General features: G+C 42.9%; 1 protein-coding gene across 4 annotated transcripts in view; it reads right to left on the reverse strand.

The window, feature by feature from the left end:
- Window positions 1–18,954, reverse strand: part of SLC22A15 (solute carrier family 22 member 15) — an 86,708-nt gene that overhangs the window by 12,617 nt on the left and 55,137 nt on the right. For all 4 annotated transcript variants that reach the window (XR_007126769.1, XM_047726832.1, XM_047726831.1 and 1 more), the window contains exons 7-8: window positions 15,475–15,615; window positions 7,255–7,340 (exon numbers count right to left, since the gene is read on the reverse strand). Coding sequence is in view for 3 of the 4 variants with exons in the window: in XM_047726832.1 (XP_047582788.1) it covers window positions 7,255–7,340; window positions 15,475–15,615 (227 nt within the window). In the remaining variant the exon portion in view is untranslated. The remainder of the gene's footprint in view (window positions 1–7,254; window positions 7,341–15,474; window positions 15,616–18,954) is intronic.

The raw sequence follows: 18,954 nt of genomic DNA on the forward strand, positions 1-18,954 counted from the left end.
CATCTGGGCCAGGAATTCTCTTGTAGGAATGTTTGTCCCGGCAGATTCAATTTCTTGAATATAGAGGTCTATTCAGCTTATCTGGTTTTTTTTTTTTTTTAAGTTTTTTAAAATTTATTTATTTGACAGACAGAGATCACAAGTAGGCAGAGAGGCAGGCAGAGAGAGAGAGAGAGAGGAGGAAGCAGGCTCCCCGCAGAGCAGAGATCCCGATGTGGGGCTCGATCCCAGGACACTGGGATCATGACCTGAGCCGAAGGCAGAGGCTTTAACCCACTGAGCCACCCAGGCGCCCCTGGGTTTTTGAGTATACTTTGGCAGCTTGTATCTTCCAAGGAGTTGACCCATTTTGCCTAAGTTGAATTTACTGGCATAAAAATGTTCAGTGTTCCCTTACAAATGCCGACAGGTTATATAGGTTCCCCTCTTTCATTCCTGATATTGGCAATGTGTGTCTCCTCTCTTTTTCTTATATTAGTATGGCCAAAGGTTCATTGATTTAATTGAACTCAATAACTAGCTTTTGGTTTCATTGGTTTTTCCCTAGTATTTTCCTGTTTTTATTTCACTGATTTTTTGCTCTTATTATTTGCTTCCTTGTCCTGCTTTGTGCTTAATTTGTCATTTTTTAAAAAGTTTTTCTTCTATTTTCTTAGAGAAGAAGTTTGATCGTTCATTTGAAAACACCTTTATTCTGACATATTTCTAATTAAATTTTCTCTAAGCACTACTTTATTGCATCCCACAAACTGAGATAGGTTATGTTTTAATTACTGTTTAATTAAAAACGTTTCCGGGTTGGGAGGGAACCTGGGTGGCTCAGTTGGTTAGGCAACTGCCTTTGGCTCAGGTCATGATCCTGGAATCCCAGGATGGAGTCCTGCATTGGACTCCCGGCTTGGCGGGGAGTCTGCTTCTCCCTCTGACCCTACCCCCTCTCATGCTCTCTCTCTCTCAAATAAATAAACAAGTAAAATCTAAAAAAAAAAAAAACAACACCAAAAACTATTTTAAAAAAAATGTTTCCAGGGCACTGGGTGGCTCAGTCTGTTAAGCATCTGCCCTCAGCTCAGGTCATGATCCCACGGACCGGGGACTGAAACCCCCATGGGGCTTCCTGTTCAGCAAGGAGTCTGTTTCTTCCTCTCCTTCTGTTATTCCCCCTGCTTGTACTCTCTCTCTGTCAAATACATAAATAAAATCTTTAAAAAATATGTGTATACTTTCTAATTTCCTTTCTTCTTTGACCCATGGGTTTTTAGAAGAGCGGTTTTTAAAATCCAAATATCTGAGGTTTTTTCTGACATTTTTCAGTTACTGATTTCTAGCTTAATTCCACTCTCATAAAACAACTATTTTTGGAAGATTTCAATCCTCTTCAATTTATTGCAACTTGTTTTATGGCCCAAACATGGTCATTCATGGTGAGTATTTCATGTGTGCCCCAGAGGGGATGCATGTTCTCCTATGTCAGGGGAGAGCATCTGAAAAATGGCAGTTCGGTTATGTTCGAGTCTCCCTATCTGTAGTTACTTGCTGTCTGATTTTTCTATGAATCGTTGAGGGATCCTGAAATATCCAACTCTAAGTTGGATTTGTCTATGTATTTTTTCAGTTCTATCCGATTTTCATGTATTTTGAACCTGTTACTAGACGCTACACAATCAGTACGTTGCATCCTCTTGATGAACAGACTTTCTTGTTAGGTGTTTCTAGCTTTCATCAAACACGGGAAGGATCTGACCATCTTTCCTGCAAATAATTTTTACTTTACTTCCTCCTTCTTTGATTCCAGTTACAAATACATTAGGCTTAGTGTTGTCCTACAACTCATTGATGCTTTGTTACCTTTTCACTCAATTCTTTTTTTCTGCTTCATTTTGAATACGTTCTTTCCTTTCTTAAAGACTTTACTTATTTATTTATTTATAAAATATTTTATTTATTTATTTATTTGTCAGAGAGAGAGAGAGAGAGCGAGCACAGGCAGGCAGAGTGGTAGGCAGAGGCAGAGGGAGAAGCAGGCTCCCTGCTGAGCAAGGAGCCCGATTCGGGACTCGATCCCAGGACGCTGGGATCATGACCTGAGCCGAAGGCAGCCGCTTAACCAACTGAACCACCCAGGCGCCCCAAGACTTTATTTATTCATTTGAGAGAGAGAGAAAGAGATAGAGAGAGTACAAGCAAAGGGAGAGGCAGAGGCAGAGGGAGATTTGACTCTCCGCTGGGCTGGGAGCCAGATGTGGGGCTCCAGATCCCAGGACTGGGAGATCATGAGCTGAGCTGAAGGCAGGGGCTTCTTCTGAGCCACCAAGGTACCCCTTGTATACTTTCTTTTGTTACGGCTTTCACTGATCTTCTGTAGCATTGTTTTTCATGCAATGTATGCTTCATCTCTAGATGTCACACATGTGTCTTTTATAGCCTCTGTTACTCTGTTCATGATCATGCTTTCCTCTCTCTTCTTAAACACGGAATATATTGATAATAGCTGTTTTATTAAAGTTCTTATCTCCTCCTTCTATTGTCTGGGTCATTTCTGGTTTTGTTTCTATTACCACGTCTCCTGATCATAAGTGGTATTTTCCTGCCTGGTAATACTGGCAGGATGCCATACACTGTGGATGTTACATTGCTAGGTGCTGAAATCATATTTCTTTAAATACTGTTGCTCCTTATTCTGGGATGCAGATAAGTTACTTGGGATCACTTTATCCTTCTGAGCTTTTTAAAGCACTTTGAGCGCAAGCAGAGAACAGCCTTTGGTGTGGGGCTTCTTTGACCCAGGAGGTCTCTACCCAGAGGAGCACATCTGGCTGAAAAGAACGCAATGTAGGCATGACCTTGGGTTCCATGATTTGTCCTGAGTGCTGCTTCCTGGCGGTCCTCTCTCTCTGGCCTCAGTAGCCTCAGTAGCTTCCTCAAACGCATGCACAGATCAGTATGCAGCCAGAAGACTCGGAGGCCCCGTCTGCAGATCTCTGGAGTTCTTCCTCTGTGTATCTTATTCCTCTCCATTATATTTTCTAGCAAATTCTAGAAATCTTGGTCTCTTCAAGTTTTAATATTACTGTCTTCTGAATTTAGGAAAGCACCAGGATTTGCTGGGCTCCCCATCCTTGCACTGTGATTCAGAGACACTGAGTGAGGTCACAGGGAGTATGTGGTTTCCTTCCACTCGGGGATCACTGTCTGTCCTGGGCAGTTTATTGTCCAGTGTATGAAAATCAGTACTTCTTTTATTTTCTCTGGTTTTATACTTATTTAAGGCAGGAGGATAGCTGGTCTCCATTATGATCATGGTCTGAAGTTAAAGTCTCCATGGCATTTGGTGGTCAATTCTCATACAGTATCTCCTGACTTTTATTGTTGTTGTTGTTTTTCTCTAATCATTCATTTTCTTCACCAGACTGTAAGCTCTTTGAGTCCAGGAACTAGGTCTTGTTTATGAATAGGGTCCTTCCTACGGGAGCACCAGAGAAATCAAGTGACTAAAGAATGGGCAGACCAAGGTTGATAAAAGAAATGAGATATAAAGGTGCTCGGAGTAGAGTCTGAGGACACTCTTTCCACTGTGAAACTCGCTGATCTGGTCGTGTGCTGTGACTCCCCAGTAGTCAGTCTCTGGCAGGATTACTGCTGCCACGAACCTCCTTGCCAACAAGAGCCCAGCATCACTCTGACAACCCAAGTCCTTGAACCCCGGCCAATTCCCAACAGACCTGTCTACTGAAGAGTTAAGAAGTGGCTCTAATTAGGCAACATTAATTTTCTAAGACAACAGCCTCACCATGTGCAGTGAATACTTTGGTTATAAAACTCTAAGAGGGCAAAAATAGCATTCCCCAAACAGCACAGATTGTAAAGTCAGACAGACCTGAAATCTGAATCCTAAGTGTGCTGCCTCCTTGCTGTGCCAACATAGACAAGTTGCTTGACCTATGTGAACTTTAGTTTTCTCATCAAATGTGGATAATATGTAGTATCTTCTGTATTTGAAGAGAACCCAGTATATAGTCAACTCTTCAGAAACGATAGTATTGGAGGTTTAATCAGGATCCTTTAAGCAAGGATAGAAATCAAAATGAATGATGAGAAATCTGTACAAAAATATTAGTGACCACCTGGTAATACTATCCCCAGGGAGAACATTCACTTGGAGGCCAACCAATGTGCAAATATGCACCGGGCAGGACGCTTTGCCTAATAATTATAAACCACAGCCTGAGGAATGCCAAACAATGTGTTTGCTAGCTGACTTGTGGTTTCTTCTAGAGGTGTACCTGTATGTCTGTCTGCGCCTCAGACACAGAGAACCACAATCAAACACAGGTACCAAAAAAAAGCTGGCAGGGACTGGGACACCTATGTTGGCAGAAAGAGAGTGAAGGTGTGTTTGGTGGGGAAAAGTGAGGGAAAACAGGTACAAAAAGCACTGAGAAGATGATGCTAATAGAATTTTTCAAACTACTAGGTCTCTTTCTTAATATATATTTATCAGAACTTTTGTAAGAAGTAGCTTACGGCTCAGAACTTTGAACACACTGAGATTTAAAAGAGAGCCACTGACATGCTTTAAGGAGTAAATATGAAAGCTTCAAAGAAAGGTTAAGGAACAAATTTTTCAGCTCAAAGAAGAGAAGATTCAGGAATAGTTGACTCTCAGAAAATATAGAAAGGATTATGCAAAAAAAAGGGGGGGGATGGTGGTGGTTATCTCTCTGTCTCTAGTGACGAAGCTCAGTTGTGGCGGAAGAGGCCCGTTCTCATGGCTATTAAAAATAGAAACAATTTTCTAAGGATATAGTGAGATTTATTTTCCTGGAAATCTTTAAAAATAGACTCGATGTCCACTTTTCTAAGTATAACAGAGGTACATGCCGCGGAGGCATCCCCCTGGAGCCCTCCTCACTCCATGTCCACCTGGGGGCCACCATCAACAAAGGGCTCACTCGAGCTTCTCTCTTAAAACCAACCATACGTAGGGAGGCCTGGGTGGCTCAGTGGGTTAAAGCCTCTGCCTTCGGCTCAGGTCATGGTCTCAGGGTCCTGGATCGAGCCCCACATCCAGCTCTCTGCTCGGCAGGGAGCCTGCTTCCTCCTCTCTCTCTCTCTCTCTGCCTGCCTCTCTGCCTACTTGTGATCTCTGTCTATCAAATAAATAAATAAAATCTTAAAAACAAAACAAAAAAAAAAAAAACCCCAACCAACCACACATGAGCAGAGTGAGGCCAGGACTGGCTGAGACCACACACCTGCTTCCACTGTGGGCTTTTGCAGAAAGCACCATGTGCAGAGTGTTGGGCGGTGGGCTGGTTCCCCGCAGCGCACAGCTATGTGGGAGGGGGAAAGACATGAACTGGCCCTGCTGGCAAAGGGGTGACAGGTTCCAGGGATGCTTATGGCAACAAGAAGAAAGTTTTGTCTACAAGGTGACAACTAGAACTGGCCTATGACAGATAAAAACAATGGGATTTCCAGGTTGTCTGTGAAAAACAAAATCTGAATCTAAAGCTATGATGATTTTGGGGTGCCTGGGTTGAGCATCTGCCTTTGGCTCAGGTCATGATCCCAGGGTTGTGGGTTTGAGCCCCGTGTTGGGCTCTCTGCTCAGTGGGGAGTCTGCTTCTCCTTCTCCCTCTGCCCCCCACTCGTGCTTTCTCTCTCTCTCTCTCTCTCTCTCTCTCACACACACACACACACACACACACACACACATACTCTCTGTACCAAATAAATAAATAAATGTATTAAAAAAATAAAGGTATGATGATTTGAAGCCCGCTGTGGTCTGTCAGGCAAAGAGAACCAGGCCCTTGCCTCTACAAGCCCACACCAAGGCAAGAGCGGAGGACTCTCCCTTTTCTGGCATTAGCAGATGTAACAATTTCTTTAGAGAGTCACAAATGGGCAAACTTATATCCTCTAGTTTGTGTGATTCCATGAACATCACACAAGGCTGTGCTACATATGGGTCACATCCATGGTAGTGAACAAACCTCCCTCTGGGCTCAAGGCATAGAACTTGAGGTGGCGACCGGCAGCACAGTGTACCAGGAACTACAGAACCAGAACACATAGCCTTGGGGTCTTTGGTGAGAAGCAACGACCAAGGGAGAGTTTCCTATGTGATATGATGGGTCGGGATGTAAATTCTCCAACTCTGTTCTGAGCAGCTGTCAAACCTTCCATGAAAACACCTCACAGTGATTCCCACCTGAAGTAAAAGCTCCGGGATGGAGACTTCTTAAGATCCTTAAGCCCCCCCACACAGGGCCCCAGCAGCAATGTGTTCGTTATGACCCATTCCACACTGTTGGAAATCACTGGCCAACTCAGGTTTTGACAAGACAGCTCGTATGTATCAGGTGTTCTAGTGCAAAAAAAGGGGGGAAAAAAAAGGCTGAGGGGTGCCTGGGTGGCTCAGTGGGTTAAGCCTCTGCCTTCAGCTCAGGTCATGATCTCAGGGTCCTGGGATCGAGCCTCGCATCAGGCTCTCTGTTCAGCAGGGAGCCTGCTTCCCCCTTTCTCTCTGCCTGCCTCTCTGCCTACTTGTGATCTCTCTCTCTCTGTGTCAAATTAAAAAAAAAAAAAAAAAAAAGGCTGAGAACCATCCTTCTCTAACATAATTTCTACAGAGGGGCAGAAGTCAAGTTAGATAAGAATGCACAGCAAAGCTACAAATATATAAAAATACCAGAGTTTTCTAAAGATGTTTTGTTCACAGTTTAAAAAAGACTGGGAACATGTCTGTTGTCACCAACAGAGAACAGCACTCTTACTGTGGCTGCTGTTATGATGGGGGGGGGGGGGGGCGTCCCAGGGATTTAGCTGGATATGCCCAGGGTGCCAAAGCTGCCTCTGAGAACCAGGGACTCTGACCTCTGATCTATGATTGGCTAGAATGGAGTGTGCAAATCTGTAGCTCTGGACGGAGCTTCTCCCTCTGCAGAGCTAAATGGTCCTCCCCATCATCAAATAAACAACTCTAGCATCAACAGTGCTGCAGCCCAGACACCCCAGATGGTAGCTTAATCGCCTGAAAGAATTAATAGTGCACCTCTAAGCACATTATTCACCCAGAGGATAGTTCAGGCAATGGGAAGAATCTGGCCCATTATAGCCCACACAATCGCTAAATAATATGCAATCACAGAAATGAAGCATGGCATATGGTAATCTCTCTACTATATTGAGATTCATTGTAATAAAAGTGCTGTTCAAAACCCTTCTGTAGAAATCTGGAAGGCATACCTTTCTTTTCTGGAAGAAACATTATAATAAGACAAGCCAGTCCTCCTAGGCACAGAAACGCCGCTAATGTCCGCTTCCGACCAAACCTAAACAACAGAAAGATGTTACACATTTCTCTTGAGGATCTTATAAATTCATCTGCTTTGTCTCCTGAACCTTCTTCCTGAAATGTCCCTGCTTTCATTATATATGCTTATCGTTGCTTAAGGAATGGGTGGCAGATGTGACTGACCAGGACATAAAATACGGAGCCATCACAAAACCGGAGAAAACTGGCCGGATGGCAGGATCGAATGACGTGTGCAGGGAAAAAAAACACAGAAATCATTCTACCAACTTCTGTGAGGGTTCACCATGTGCCAGGCGGTGCTGAATGTTTTCCATCTTACTTAGTCCTCACAATAAACCTGTAAGGCATGCGCTGTGCTCTCCATCTTCCAGAGAATGAAAATGAACCATGGAGAACTGAGTCTTTAGCTCACTTCTTCTCGTGACCTGAATCTCTGGCAGTTCATTTTTAAAATTTTATTTTATTTTATTTTATTTTTTAACCTTTAAGGATTTTTTTTTTAATTTTTTATTTTTTTTATTTTTTTTTCAGCATAACAGTATTCATTATTTTTGCACCACACCCAGTGCTCCATGCAATCCCTGCCCTCTACAATACCCACCACCTGGTGCCCCCAACATCCCACCCCCCACCCCTTCAAAATTCTCAGATCGTTTTTCAGAGTCCATAGTCTCTCATGGTTCACCTCCCCTTCCAATTTCCCTCAACTCCCTTCTCCTCTCCATCTCCCCTTGTCCTCCATGCTATTTGTTATGCTCCACAAATAAGTGAAACCATATGATAATTGACTCTCTCTATTGACTTATTTCACTCAGCATAATCTCTTCCAGTCCCGTCCATGTTGCTACAAAACTTGGGGATTCATCCTTTCTTTCTTTCTTTTTTTTTAACAGCTTTATAAACATATATTTTTATCCCCAGGGGTACAGGTCTGCGAATCGCCAGGTTTACACACTTCACAACATTCACCATAGCACATACCCTCCCCGATATCCATAACCCCACCCCCTCTCCCAACCCCCTCCCCCCATCAACCCTCAGTTTGTTTTGTGAGATTAAGAGTCACTTATGGTTTGTCTCCCTCCCAATCCCATCTTGTTTCATTTACTCTTCTCCTACCCCCTCGACCCCCCATGTTGCATCTCCTCTCCCTCATATCAGGGAGATCATATGATAGTTGTCTTTCTCCGATTGACTTATTTCGCTAAGCATGATACCCTCTAGTTCCATCCACGTCGTCGCAAATGGCAAGATTTCATTTCTTTTGATGGCTGCATGGTATTCCATTGTGTATATATACCACATCTTCTTTATCCATTCGTCTGTTGATGGACATCTAGGTTCTTTCCATAGTTTGGCTATTGTAGACATCGCTGCTATAAACATTCGGGTGCATGTGCCCCTTCGGATCACTATGTTTGTATCTTTAGGGTAAATACCCAGCAGTGCAATTGCAGGGTCATAGGGTAGTTCTATTTTCAACACTTTGAGGAACCTCCATGCTGTTTTCCAGAGTGGTTGCACCAGCTTGCATTCCCACCAACAGTGTAGGAGGGTTCCCCTTTCTCCGCATCCTCGCCAGCATCTGTCATTTCCTGACTTGTTAATTTTAGCCATTCTGACTGGTGTGAGGTGATATCTCATGGTGGTTTTGATTTGTATTTCCCTGATGCCGAGTGATATGGAGCACTTTTTCATGTGTCTGTTGGCCATCTGGATGTCTTCTTTGCAGAAATGTCTGTTCATGTCCTCTGCCCATTTCTTGATTGGATTATTTGTTCTTTGGGTGTTGAGTTTGCTAAGTTCTTTATAGATTTTGGACACTAGCCCTTTATCTGATATGTCATTTGCAAATATCTTCTCCCATTCTGTCAGTTGTCTTTTGGTTTTGTTCACTGTTTCCTTTGCTGTGCAAAAGCTTTTGATCTTGATGAAATCCCAAAAGTTCATTTTTGCCCTTGCTTCCCTTGCCTTTGGTGATGTTCCTAGGAAGATGTTGCTGCGGCTGACGTCGAAGAGGTTGCTGCCTGTGTTCTCCTCGAGGATTTTGATGGATTCCTTTCTCACATTGAGATCCTTCATCCATTTTGAGTCTATTTTCGTGTGTGGTGTAAGGAAATGATCCAATTTCATTTTTCTGCATGTGGCTGTCCAATTTTCCCAACACCATTTATTGAAGAGGCTGTCTTTGTTCCATTGGACATTCTTTCCTGCTTTGTCGAAGATGAGTTGACCATAGAGTTGAGGGTCCATTTCTGGGCTCTCTATTCTGTTCCATTGATCTATGTGTCTGTTTTTGTGCCAGTACCATGCTGTCTTGATGATGACAGCTTTGTAATAGAGCTTGAAGTCCGGAATTGTGATGCCACCGACTTTGGCTTTCTTTTTCAATATTCCTTTGGCTATTCGAGGTCTTTTCTGGTTCCATATAAATTTTAGGATTATTTGTTCCATTTCTTTGAAAAAAATGGATGGTACTTTGATAGGAATTGCATTAAATGTGTAGATTGCTTTAGGTAGCATAGACATTTTCACAATATTTATTCTTCCAATCCAGGAGCATGGAACATTTTTCCATTTCTTTGTGTCTTCCTCAATTTCTTTCATGAGTACTTTATAGTTTTCTGAGTATAGATTCTTAGTCTCTTTGGTTAGGTTTATTCCTAGGTATCTTATAGTTTTGGGTGCAATTGTAAATGGGATGGACTCCTTAATTTCTCTTTCTTCTGTCTTGTTGTTGGTGTAGAGAAATGCAACTGATTTCTGTGCATTGATTTTATATCCTGACACTTGACTGAATTCCTGTACAAGTTCTAGCAGTTTTGGAGTGGAGTCTTTTGGGTTTTCCACATAGAGTATCATATCATCTGCGAAGAGTGATAGTTTGACTTCTTCTTTGCCGATTTGGATGCCTTTAATTTCCTTTTGTTGTCTGATTGCTGAGGCTAGGACTTCTAGTACTATGTTGAATAGCAGTGGTGATAACGGACATCCCTGCCGTGTTCCTGACCTTAGCGGAAAAGCTTTCAGTTTTTCTCCATTGAGAATGATATTTGCGGTGGGTTTTTCATAGATGGCTTTGATAATATTGAGGTATGTGCCGTCTATCCCTACACTTTGAAGAGTTTTGATCAGGAAGGGATGCTGTACTTTGTCAAATGCTTTTTCAGCATCTATGGAGAGTATCATATGGTTCTTGTTCTTTCTTTTATTAATGTGTTGTATCACATTGATTGATTTGCGGATGTTGAACCAGCCTTGCAGCCCTGGAATAAATCCCACTTGGTCGTGGTGAATAATCCTTTTAACGTACTGTTGAATCCTATTGGCTAGTATTTTGGCGAGAATTTTTGCATCTGTGTTCATCAAGGATATTGGTCTGTAGTTCTCTTTTTTGTTGGGATCCTTGTCTGGTTTTGGGATCAAGGTGATGCTGGCCTCATAAAATGAGTTTGGAAGTTTTCCTTCTATTGCTATTTTTTGGAACAGTTTCAGGAGAATAGGAATTAGTTCTTCTTTAAATGTTTGGTAGAATTCCCCCGGGAAGCCGTCTGGCCCTGGGCTTTTGTTTGTTTGGAGATTTTTGATGACTGTTTCAATCTCCTTACTGGTTATGGGTCTGTTCAGGCTTTCTATTTCTTCCTGGTTCAGTTGTGGTAGTTTATATGTCTCTAGGAATGCATCCATTTCTTCCAGATTGTCAAATTTGTTGGCGTAGAGTTGCTCATAGTATGTTCTTATAATTGTCTGTATTTCTTTGGTGTTCGTTGTGATCTCTCCTCTTTCATTCATGATTTTATTTATTTGGGTCCTCTCTCTTTTCTTTTTGATAAGTCTGGCCAGGGGTTTATCAATCTTATTAATTCTTTCAAAGAACCAGCTCCTAGTTTCGTTGATTTGTTCTATTGTTTTTTTGGTTTCTATTTCATTGATTTCTGCTCTGATCTTTATGATTTCTCTTCTCCTGCTGGGTTTAGGGTTTCTTTCTTGTTCTTTCTCCAGCTCCTTTAGGTGTAGGGTTAGGTTGTGTACCTGAGACCTTTCTTGTTTCTTGAGAAAGGCTTGTACCGCTATATATTTTCCTCTCAGGACTGCCTTTGTTGTGTCCCACAGATTCTGAACTGTTGTGTTTTCATTATCATTTGTTTCCATAAATTTTTTCAATTCTTCTTTGATTTCCTGGTTGACCCATTCATTCTTTAGAAGGATGCTGTTTAGTCTCCATGTATTTGGGTTCTTTCCAAATTTCCTCTTGTTATTGAGTTCTAGCTTTAGAGCATTGTGGTCTGAAAATATGCAGGGAATGATCCCAATCTTTTGATACCAGTTGAGACTTGATTTAGGACCAAGAATGTGATCTATTCTGGAGAATGTTCCATGTGCACTAGAGAAGAATGTGTATTCTGTTGCTTTGGGATGAAATGTTCTGAATATATCTGTGATGTCCATCTGGTCCAGTGTGTCATTTAAGGCCTTGATTTCCTTGTTGATCTTTTGCTTGGATGATCTGTCCATTTCAGTGAGGGGAGTGTTAAAATCCCCTACTATTATTGTATTCTTGTCGATGTGTTTCTTTGATTTTGTTATTCATTGGTTTATATAGTTGGCTGCTCCCACGTTAGGGGCATAGATATTTAAAATTGTTAGATCTTCTTGTTGGACAGTTCCTTTGAGTATGATATAGTGTCCTTCCTCATCTCTTATTATAATCTTTGGCTTAAAATCTAATTGATCTGATATAAGGATTGCCACTCCTGCTTTCTTCTGATGTCCATTAGCATGGTAAATTCTTTTCCACCCCCTCACTTTAAACCTGGAGGTGTCTTCGGGTGTAAGATGAGTTTCTTGTAGGCAACATATAGATGGGTTTTGTTTTTTTATCCATTCTGATACCCTGTGTCTTTTGATTGGGGCATTTAGCCCATTAACATTCAGGGTAAGTATTGAGAGATATGAATTTAGTGCCATTGTATTGCCTGTAAGGTGACTGTTATTGTATATTGTCTCTTTTTCTTTCTGATCTACTACTTTGAGGGTCTCTCTTTGCTTAGAGGACCCCTTTCAATATTTCCTGTAGAGCTGGTTTGGTATTTGCAAATTCTTTCAGTTTTTGTTTGTCCTGGAAGCTTTTAATCTCTCCGTCTATTTTCAATGATAGCCTAGCTGGATATAGTATTCTTGGCTGCATGTTTTTCTCATTTAGTACTCTGAATATATCATGCCAGCTCTTTCTGGCCTGCCAGGTCTCTGTGGATAAGTCTGCTGCCAATCTAATATTTTTACCATTGTACGTTACAGACTTCTTTTCCCGGGCTGCTTTCAGGATCTTTTCTTTGTCACTAAGACTTGTCAATTTTACTATTAGGTGATGGGGTGTAGACCTATTCTTATTGATTTTGAGGGGGGTTCTCTGTACCTCCTGGATTTTGATGCTTGTTCCCTTTGCCATATTGGGGAAATTCTCTCCAATAATTCTCTCCAATATACCTTCTGCTCCCCTCTCTGTTTCCTCTTCTTCTGGAATCCCAATTATTCTAATGTTGTTTCGTCTTATGGTGTCACTTATCTCTCGAATTCTCCCCTCGTGGTCCAGTAGCTGTTTGTCCCTCTTTTGCTCAGCTTCTTTATTCTCTGTCATTTGGTCTTCTATATCGCTAATTCTTTCTTCTGCCTCATTTATCCTAGCAGTGAGAGCCTCCATTTTTTATTGCACCTCATTAATAGCTTTTTTGATTTCAACTTGGTTAGATTTTAGTTCTTTTATTTCTCCAGAAAGGGCTTTTATATCTCCCGAGAGGGTTGCTTTAATATCTTCCATGCCTTTTTCAAGCCCGGCTAGAACCTTGAGAATCATCATTCTGAACTCTATATCTGACATATTACCAATGTCTGTATTGATTAGGTCCCTAGCCTTTGGTATTGCCTCTTGTTCTTTTTTTTGTTGTGAATTTTTCCGCCTTGTCATTTTGTCCAGATAAGAGTTTATGAAGGAGCAAGTAAAATACTAAAAGGGTGGCAACAACCCCAGGAAAATATGCTTTAGCCAAATCAGAAGAGATCCTGAATTGTGAGGGGGGAGAAAGGGGATAAAAAGGGGTTCAGAAAGAAAGAAAAGAAAAAAAAAAAAACTATTAAAAAAAAGAAAGCCGATAAAGAAAAAATATAAAAAGAGGAAAAAAAATATATATATTAGATAAACTTGCAGAAAGTGGTTGATTTTCTGTTTCTGGAATTGCTGTTCTTCTTCTCTTCAATCTCCCGTTGGATTTGTAGGTGTTTGCAATCTTTAGATAAGCTATTTAGCTGATCTCCCGCTACCCGAAGTAGTCTCAGCCTGCTACTTCTCCGCCATCTTGACTCCTCCCCATTTTTAAAATTTTATTTAAAATCAATTAATTAACATATAGCGTATTAATAGTTTCAGAGGCAGAGGTCAGTGATTCGTCAGCTGCATACAACACCCAGTGCTTATTCTATCAAGGGCCCTCTTGAATGTCCATCCGCCAATTATCCCATCCCTCCCTCCCCACCCGCTCCCCTCCAGGAACCCTCAGTTTGTTTCCTATGATTAAGAGTCTTTGATTTCATCTTGTTTCATTTTTCCTTCCCTTCCGCTATGTTCATCTGTTTCATGTCTTAAATTCCACCTATGACTGAAATCATACAACTGTCTTTCTCTGACTGACTTACTTCCCTTAGCATAATAACTTCTAGTGCTATCCATATCGTTGCAAATTTTAAACACTGTAAAACAAGGCTCTCTCTCTTAAAAATACAAACTGAAAAAAAAATTTCTTGTGAGTATGTCAGAATTAAATGACACGTACTGCACACTTCATCAAGGGAACTAATTTTCAAAGAATTGCTGGAGGCTTGGATGAAAAGCACTGGCATTAATGAGCCTCCCTTCAATAGGGGCCTGTGACTTGCCAGGTCCCCTGTAGGAACTGCCACAGTACTTGTAACCTGTATAATAATTCTGCCAGGGAATTTTAGAAGCCCAAGTTTAGGGATAAGTACGCAGAAGCTTACCTGTCGAAGCCATCATCTGTCAAAGTCATCAAAGTAAACGTGGCTGAGACTAGATCTGAATTCAGTGGTAGTGGATGGGGAGACAGGACGACACGTGGGTCTCCGGGTCATTGTGCCTCATCTAACATCAGTACTGAGAACCTTCCAGTGGACAGGTGCCACGCCAGGCGGGCATGGGGGATGCAAAGCCAGAGAGGCTGCTCCCCAGGACGACACCCTTACCCTTTGTAAGGGGTCCTCCGAGGTGGGCAAGGAAGCTGTGACAACACAAGGGCGGGGCATCTGGCTCACTGGAGGTGATGGGGACAGATTTCTGAATATGCAGCCTGACTCGGCTCTTGGACAGTGGTGACAGCAAGCTCAGTCCTTAACAGAGGGGGCAGCACAGACGACTGGGACTGCCCCCAGAGAAAAGCTGAACAGATTCTACACCCGCCCTTCATAATGCCCTGAGCCCACCACCCATGACAACAGCCCCAAGGGTAGTGCAAAAAGAATGCTGTTTGGGTGAAAATAATGATTTCTGGGGAACGGGGAACAGCACAATCCAGCTGATTCACACTGAATGGGATTTTCAGTTGCCCTGGTCAGGGCTCAGTAACAGAAGCGACCTAATAGGGAAACTGAGGAAATTGAGTTCTCTATAAAAGAGAATTCTTTTAAAAAGTATTGTAAGATGCCCCACGAATAAGTAGCAAAAGCAGGGTGAATTCCTCCACTCATTGAAGTCGAGTGGGTCTTAAGAGGTAAGAAAAGTCTTTTCAGGTCCTCCAATTCTGTGCTTGTGTAAGAACCTCTACATGATAGGGGCTGGGTCGACCGAGCTCCATCTATACAGAGCCAATAATCCTTTCTCTTGGAGATAACTGACTACCCACAGACTACCCAAAACCCGGTGGTAGTGCCTTTTAATACTGGATTGAAAACCTGCATAAATATGAAACCCAAGCGATACCACACTAAAAAGTGAATTCCAACTGCATTGGGTCTGAAAAGAATTCTAATCACCCTGGAGTGCTGAGCGGATACTGCCTGTCGACAAAGACAATGATACTTAGGTATTTATGGATATGAGAGTGTGATCCTATGTGGGGCCCTCCATACTCAATTCTACTCACCATTTCTGGTTAATCAAGTAGATGCAGATAGGGTAAGACGGAATCTCTATGAGGCCAGACAGGGCCAGGTTGGCATAAATATTTCCGCCGAGATCCCCTGCACTCAGAGTGAGGCCGTAATACACCAAACTGCACACGAACCTGCAGTTGGGGTGAAAGACAAGAAGGCCAACAGGAAAAGCATGTGAGAATCTGCCGGAGAAGGTCCAGTCACTGGTTCAGTATAATGTCATCTGTCTTAAGCAATCAGCTTGACGTTCCCACTGACCTTTCCATCCCAATCTAAATGTATTCTAGGGGCCTTGGAAGTGGTTGAGTGACGCCTAGACACTCTCTAAAGCAGATGAGTGGCTACTCCTGGAAGAGTGCAGACATCAACTGCCCTTCCATCAAGCACAGCTGTATTTAGCAGAAGACAATGACTATTCTCGCTTTATTTAATCCAGCAGTTTATAAACACTGGCCACAGGCGACTGCTGTGTTATTGTCCAAAAGACTCTAGGAAAGAGCTCCCGAGGGGAAAGCCAACAGGGCGTGGTGTTGAGAGCATGTGCTGAGAAATGACCAGATGGTCGGTCACCTGCAGGCCAGAGAGGACTGGCCCTCCAACCCCCTGACCAGCTTCTCGACCCACCCAGACAGGAAAGGGAAGACTGGGAGCCCAGTGGAGGCAGGATCCTCCAGGAGGGTCAGCTGAGGAAGGATCCTCGGAGAAGCCATCAGTTTATTTCTGCGTGCTGTTTCTGCAACACTTGGGGATAGGCTCCTAGGTTGCAGGCACTGGGCCGGGAACAAAGGAGCTGGGGGAGGGTTGTAAGCCGACCAAAGTGCCACCCTGAAGCTCCAGGTCCCGGCTTTCTTAAGCAGAGGGAAGAGAAGAAGACAAACACCTGTGCCTAGGAAACTGAATTATTAAAAACAAAATGAAACAGAACAAACAGAAACAAACCACCAAAAGTAGGCTTTGCTGTTCTATAGATGTATTTTGGAAACCACACATTCTTATACAATGTACTACAGGCTTTGGAAGTCCATCAGTTTTCACATTTTTGCAATTCACCTGATGGGTGTTTATTACAGAGAAGTTTCCATTGGCTTCCCTTTTGTTTTCCTTAGAAAACATCGGATGAGCTGTTGCTACGACGAGATCAAACAGGAGAGGGGAAAGCTTTCTCTCCATCTTGCCAAAACAGCCAAATGGGCCAGGTGCCCTGGGCTATTAAGAAGACGCTGCAGTGAGCAGGAGAGGGATGGGAGGAGAGGAGAGGGACCTCTGGAGCTGGACTGCTTAGAGGGGCATCCCTCCCTGGCAAACAGCTGGCCATAGCAGCTTCGTCCCATTATAGCTCACTGCGTGGAGCTGTCACTCGTGTACGAAGGATGATGAGTGGTGTCGGAGCCATGACATCATGTGTAAGGATGCAAGGTGACACTGAGCTGTTTTGCCTGTAGCACCTACCTTGTCTGCAAGCAGTAAGCTAAAACAAATATAAACCCATGCAGCTTTCTAAAGTATTTAAAAAATCCTATCTTCCCGCAGTAGACATCCTCCTCTGCTGTGCATTGTATGCAGCAGTGTGTGTCTACTCTGCACTTAAAATAGAAAGCACCGGGGGTGGGGGTGGGGGGCTCAGTGGGTTAAGCATCCAACTCTTGATTTTAGCTCAGGTCTTGATCTCAGGCTCGTGAGATCGAGCCCTGCATCCTGGGACTCTCTCTCTCTCTTTCTCTCTGCCCCTCCATCCACCTTCTCCAAGCTCACTCTCGCACATGCTCAATCAATCAATCAATCAATCAATCAAAGAGAAATCCCAGTGAAGTAGTTCCAGCCGTGGAAACACACATATTTAAACACAGCTGGGATGGTAGCAACTCAGGCACAAATAAACAGAGCCAGTTTAGGACACGAGAGGTGAGCAGAAGCTGCTAGTAGTGGGTGAGCACGGGGGGAGCATGGGCCAATGGTCCCAAGGCAGGGACTCCGCTTGTGAGGTTCCTTAATGGCAAGTTGGTTATTGGGATGTGTAATTAGAGCTATTAAAATCATTTCAATCCGTCTTACGGGCCCCAAGCAAAATTTAGAATGCTTGCATAATATTTAACAGTATAATTAGGGCATCAAAGAACTATTTAAAAAGGAACTAGTGTGGGAAATAACCAAAGGAACAGATGTGAGCTGCAGAGGTACCATTTTACTCCCAGGTAAGGGCTGTCTTCAAGGGTAGACCCACAGAAAAGACTTCAGAATTTTACAGCATCTTCAAAAACAACAGCCGTTATGTGGAATGACACTGTCTCTATAATTGTGTATTTTAGCATTTGGAGCCCAGGGGGAAGAGGTTCATTTGAGAAGAACTCCCTTGGCTGTGTAAGATAGAAAATAAACGGATGTTCTCCCTGGTTCCCAGTCTACTTTGTCTGTCTGTTTTTTATCCCCTGGAGGTCAGAATCCAAAAGGTAATCTGCGTCAAAAAAAACAAAAAACAAAAAAAACCCAAAAACCTAAACACAAGAAGTAAATTATCCTCAAGAAGTAGGCAGAGGGTTTGACTGTCTATATGACATGGAAATGCGGAGTTTTATGGAGCCCAAAGCACCTGAATATATTATGTAAATGTCTGGAATAAGCCGAACCCAGAGGAGAAGCTCCTACACTGGGTTTTCAGGTCTGGCTTTTCAAAGTTCCCCTAATCTCCATGTCTCCAACTGTGCGTCCTCTGTTCCACATTTCTTCTGCATCTGGGATATTCCAGCACGGTGCTGGGTCTGTGGGGAGGGCGGCAGAGGGAATGCCCTGGCCCCTAATCACAGAGGTGGCAGCCATGCCTGGCTGGGTGGAAAAGGAGAATCACGATACAGCAAAATATATTCACAGCTTCATCCTGTCCATCTGCCGTTTTCAACAGGTTTACATTGAAGATCACTTTCATATAAAATGATTCTCCTTAATCCCCACATGAAAATGTAGGTTTCTACGCAGCCTTCATGGCAAATACCTGCCAACCACAGCAAGACAGTCCTTTGAGCTGGTAAATATGTTGTTCACACCCAATCCTGGGTCCAATCTACGGCAACCGAGCACAATGGACGGGCATACCTAGGAGTTACTGTGGGTTCTAGACCACTGCAATAAAGTGAGTATTACAGTAGAGCAAGTCAGGTGAATATTTTGGTTTCCCAGTGCATAGGGAAGTTATGCATATACTATATTGTAGTCTGTTAAGTGTGTAAAAGCATTGTGTCTAAAAAAACAATGTAGATACTTTAATTTAAAATATATTATTGCTAAAAAATGCTAACCATCATGTGGGCTTTCAGCGAGTCATCATCTTTGTGCTGGTGGACGGTCTTGCCTCGCTGCCGACGTCTGCTGGCTGAGCAGGGTGCTGGTTGCTGAAGGTTGCGGTGGCTGAGGCAATTCCTTAAAATGAGACAAGACTGAAGTTTGCCACGTTGACTGACTCTTCCTTTCATGAGTGA

Source organism: Lutra lutra, chromosome 4, assembly GCF_902655055.1.
Source record: "Lutra lutra chromosome 4, mLutLut1.2, whole genome shotgun sequence".
NCBI classification, from domain to species: Eukaryota; Metazoa; Chordata; class Mammalia; order Carnivora; family Mustelidae; genus Lutra; species Lutra lutra.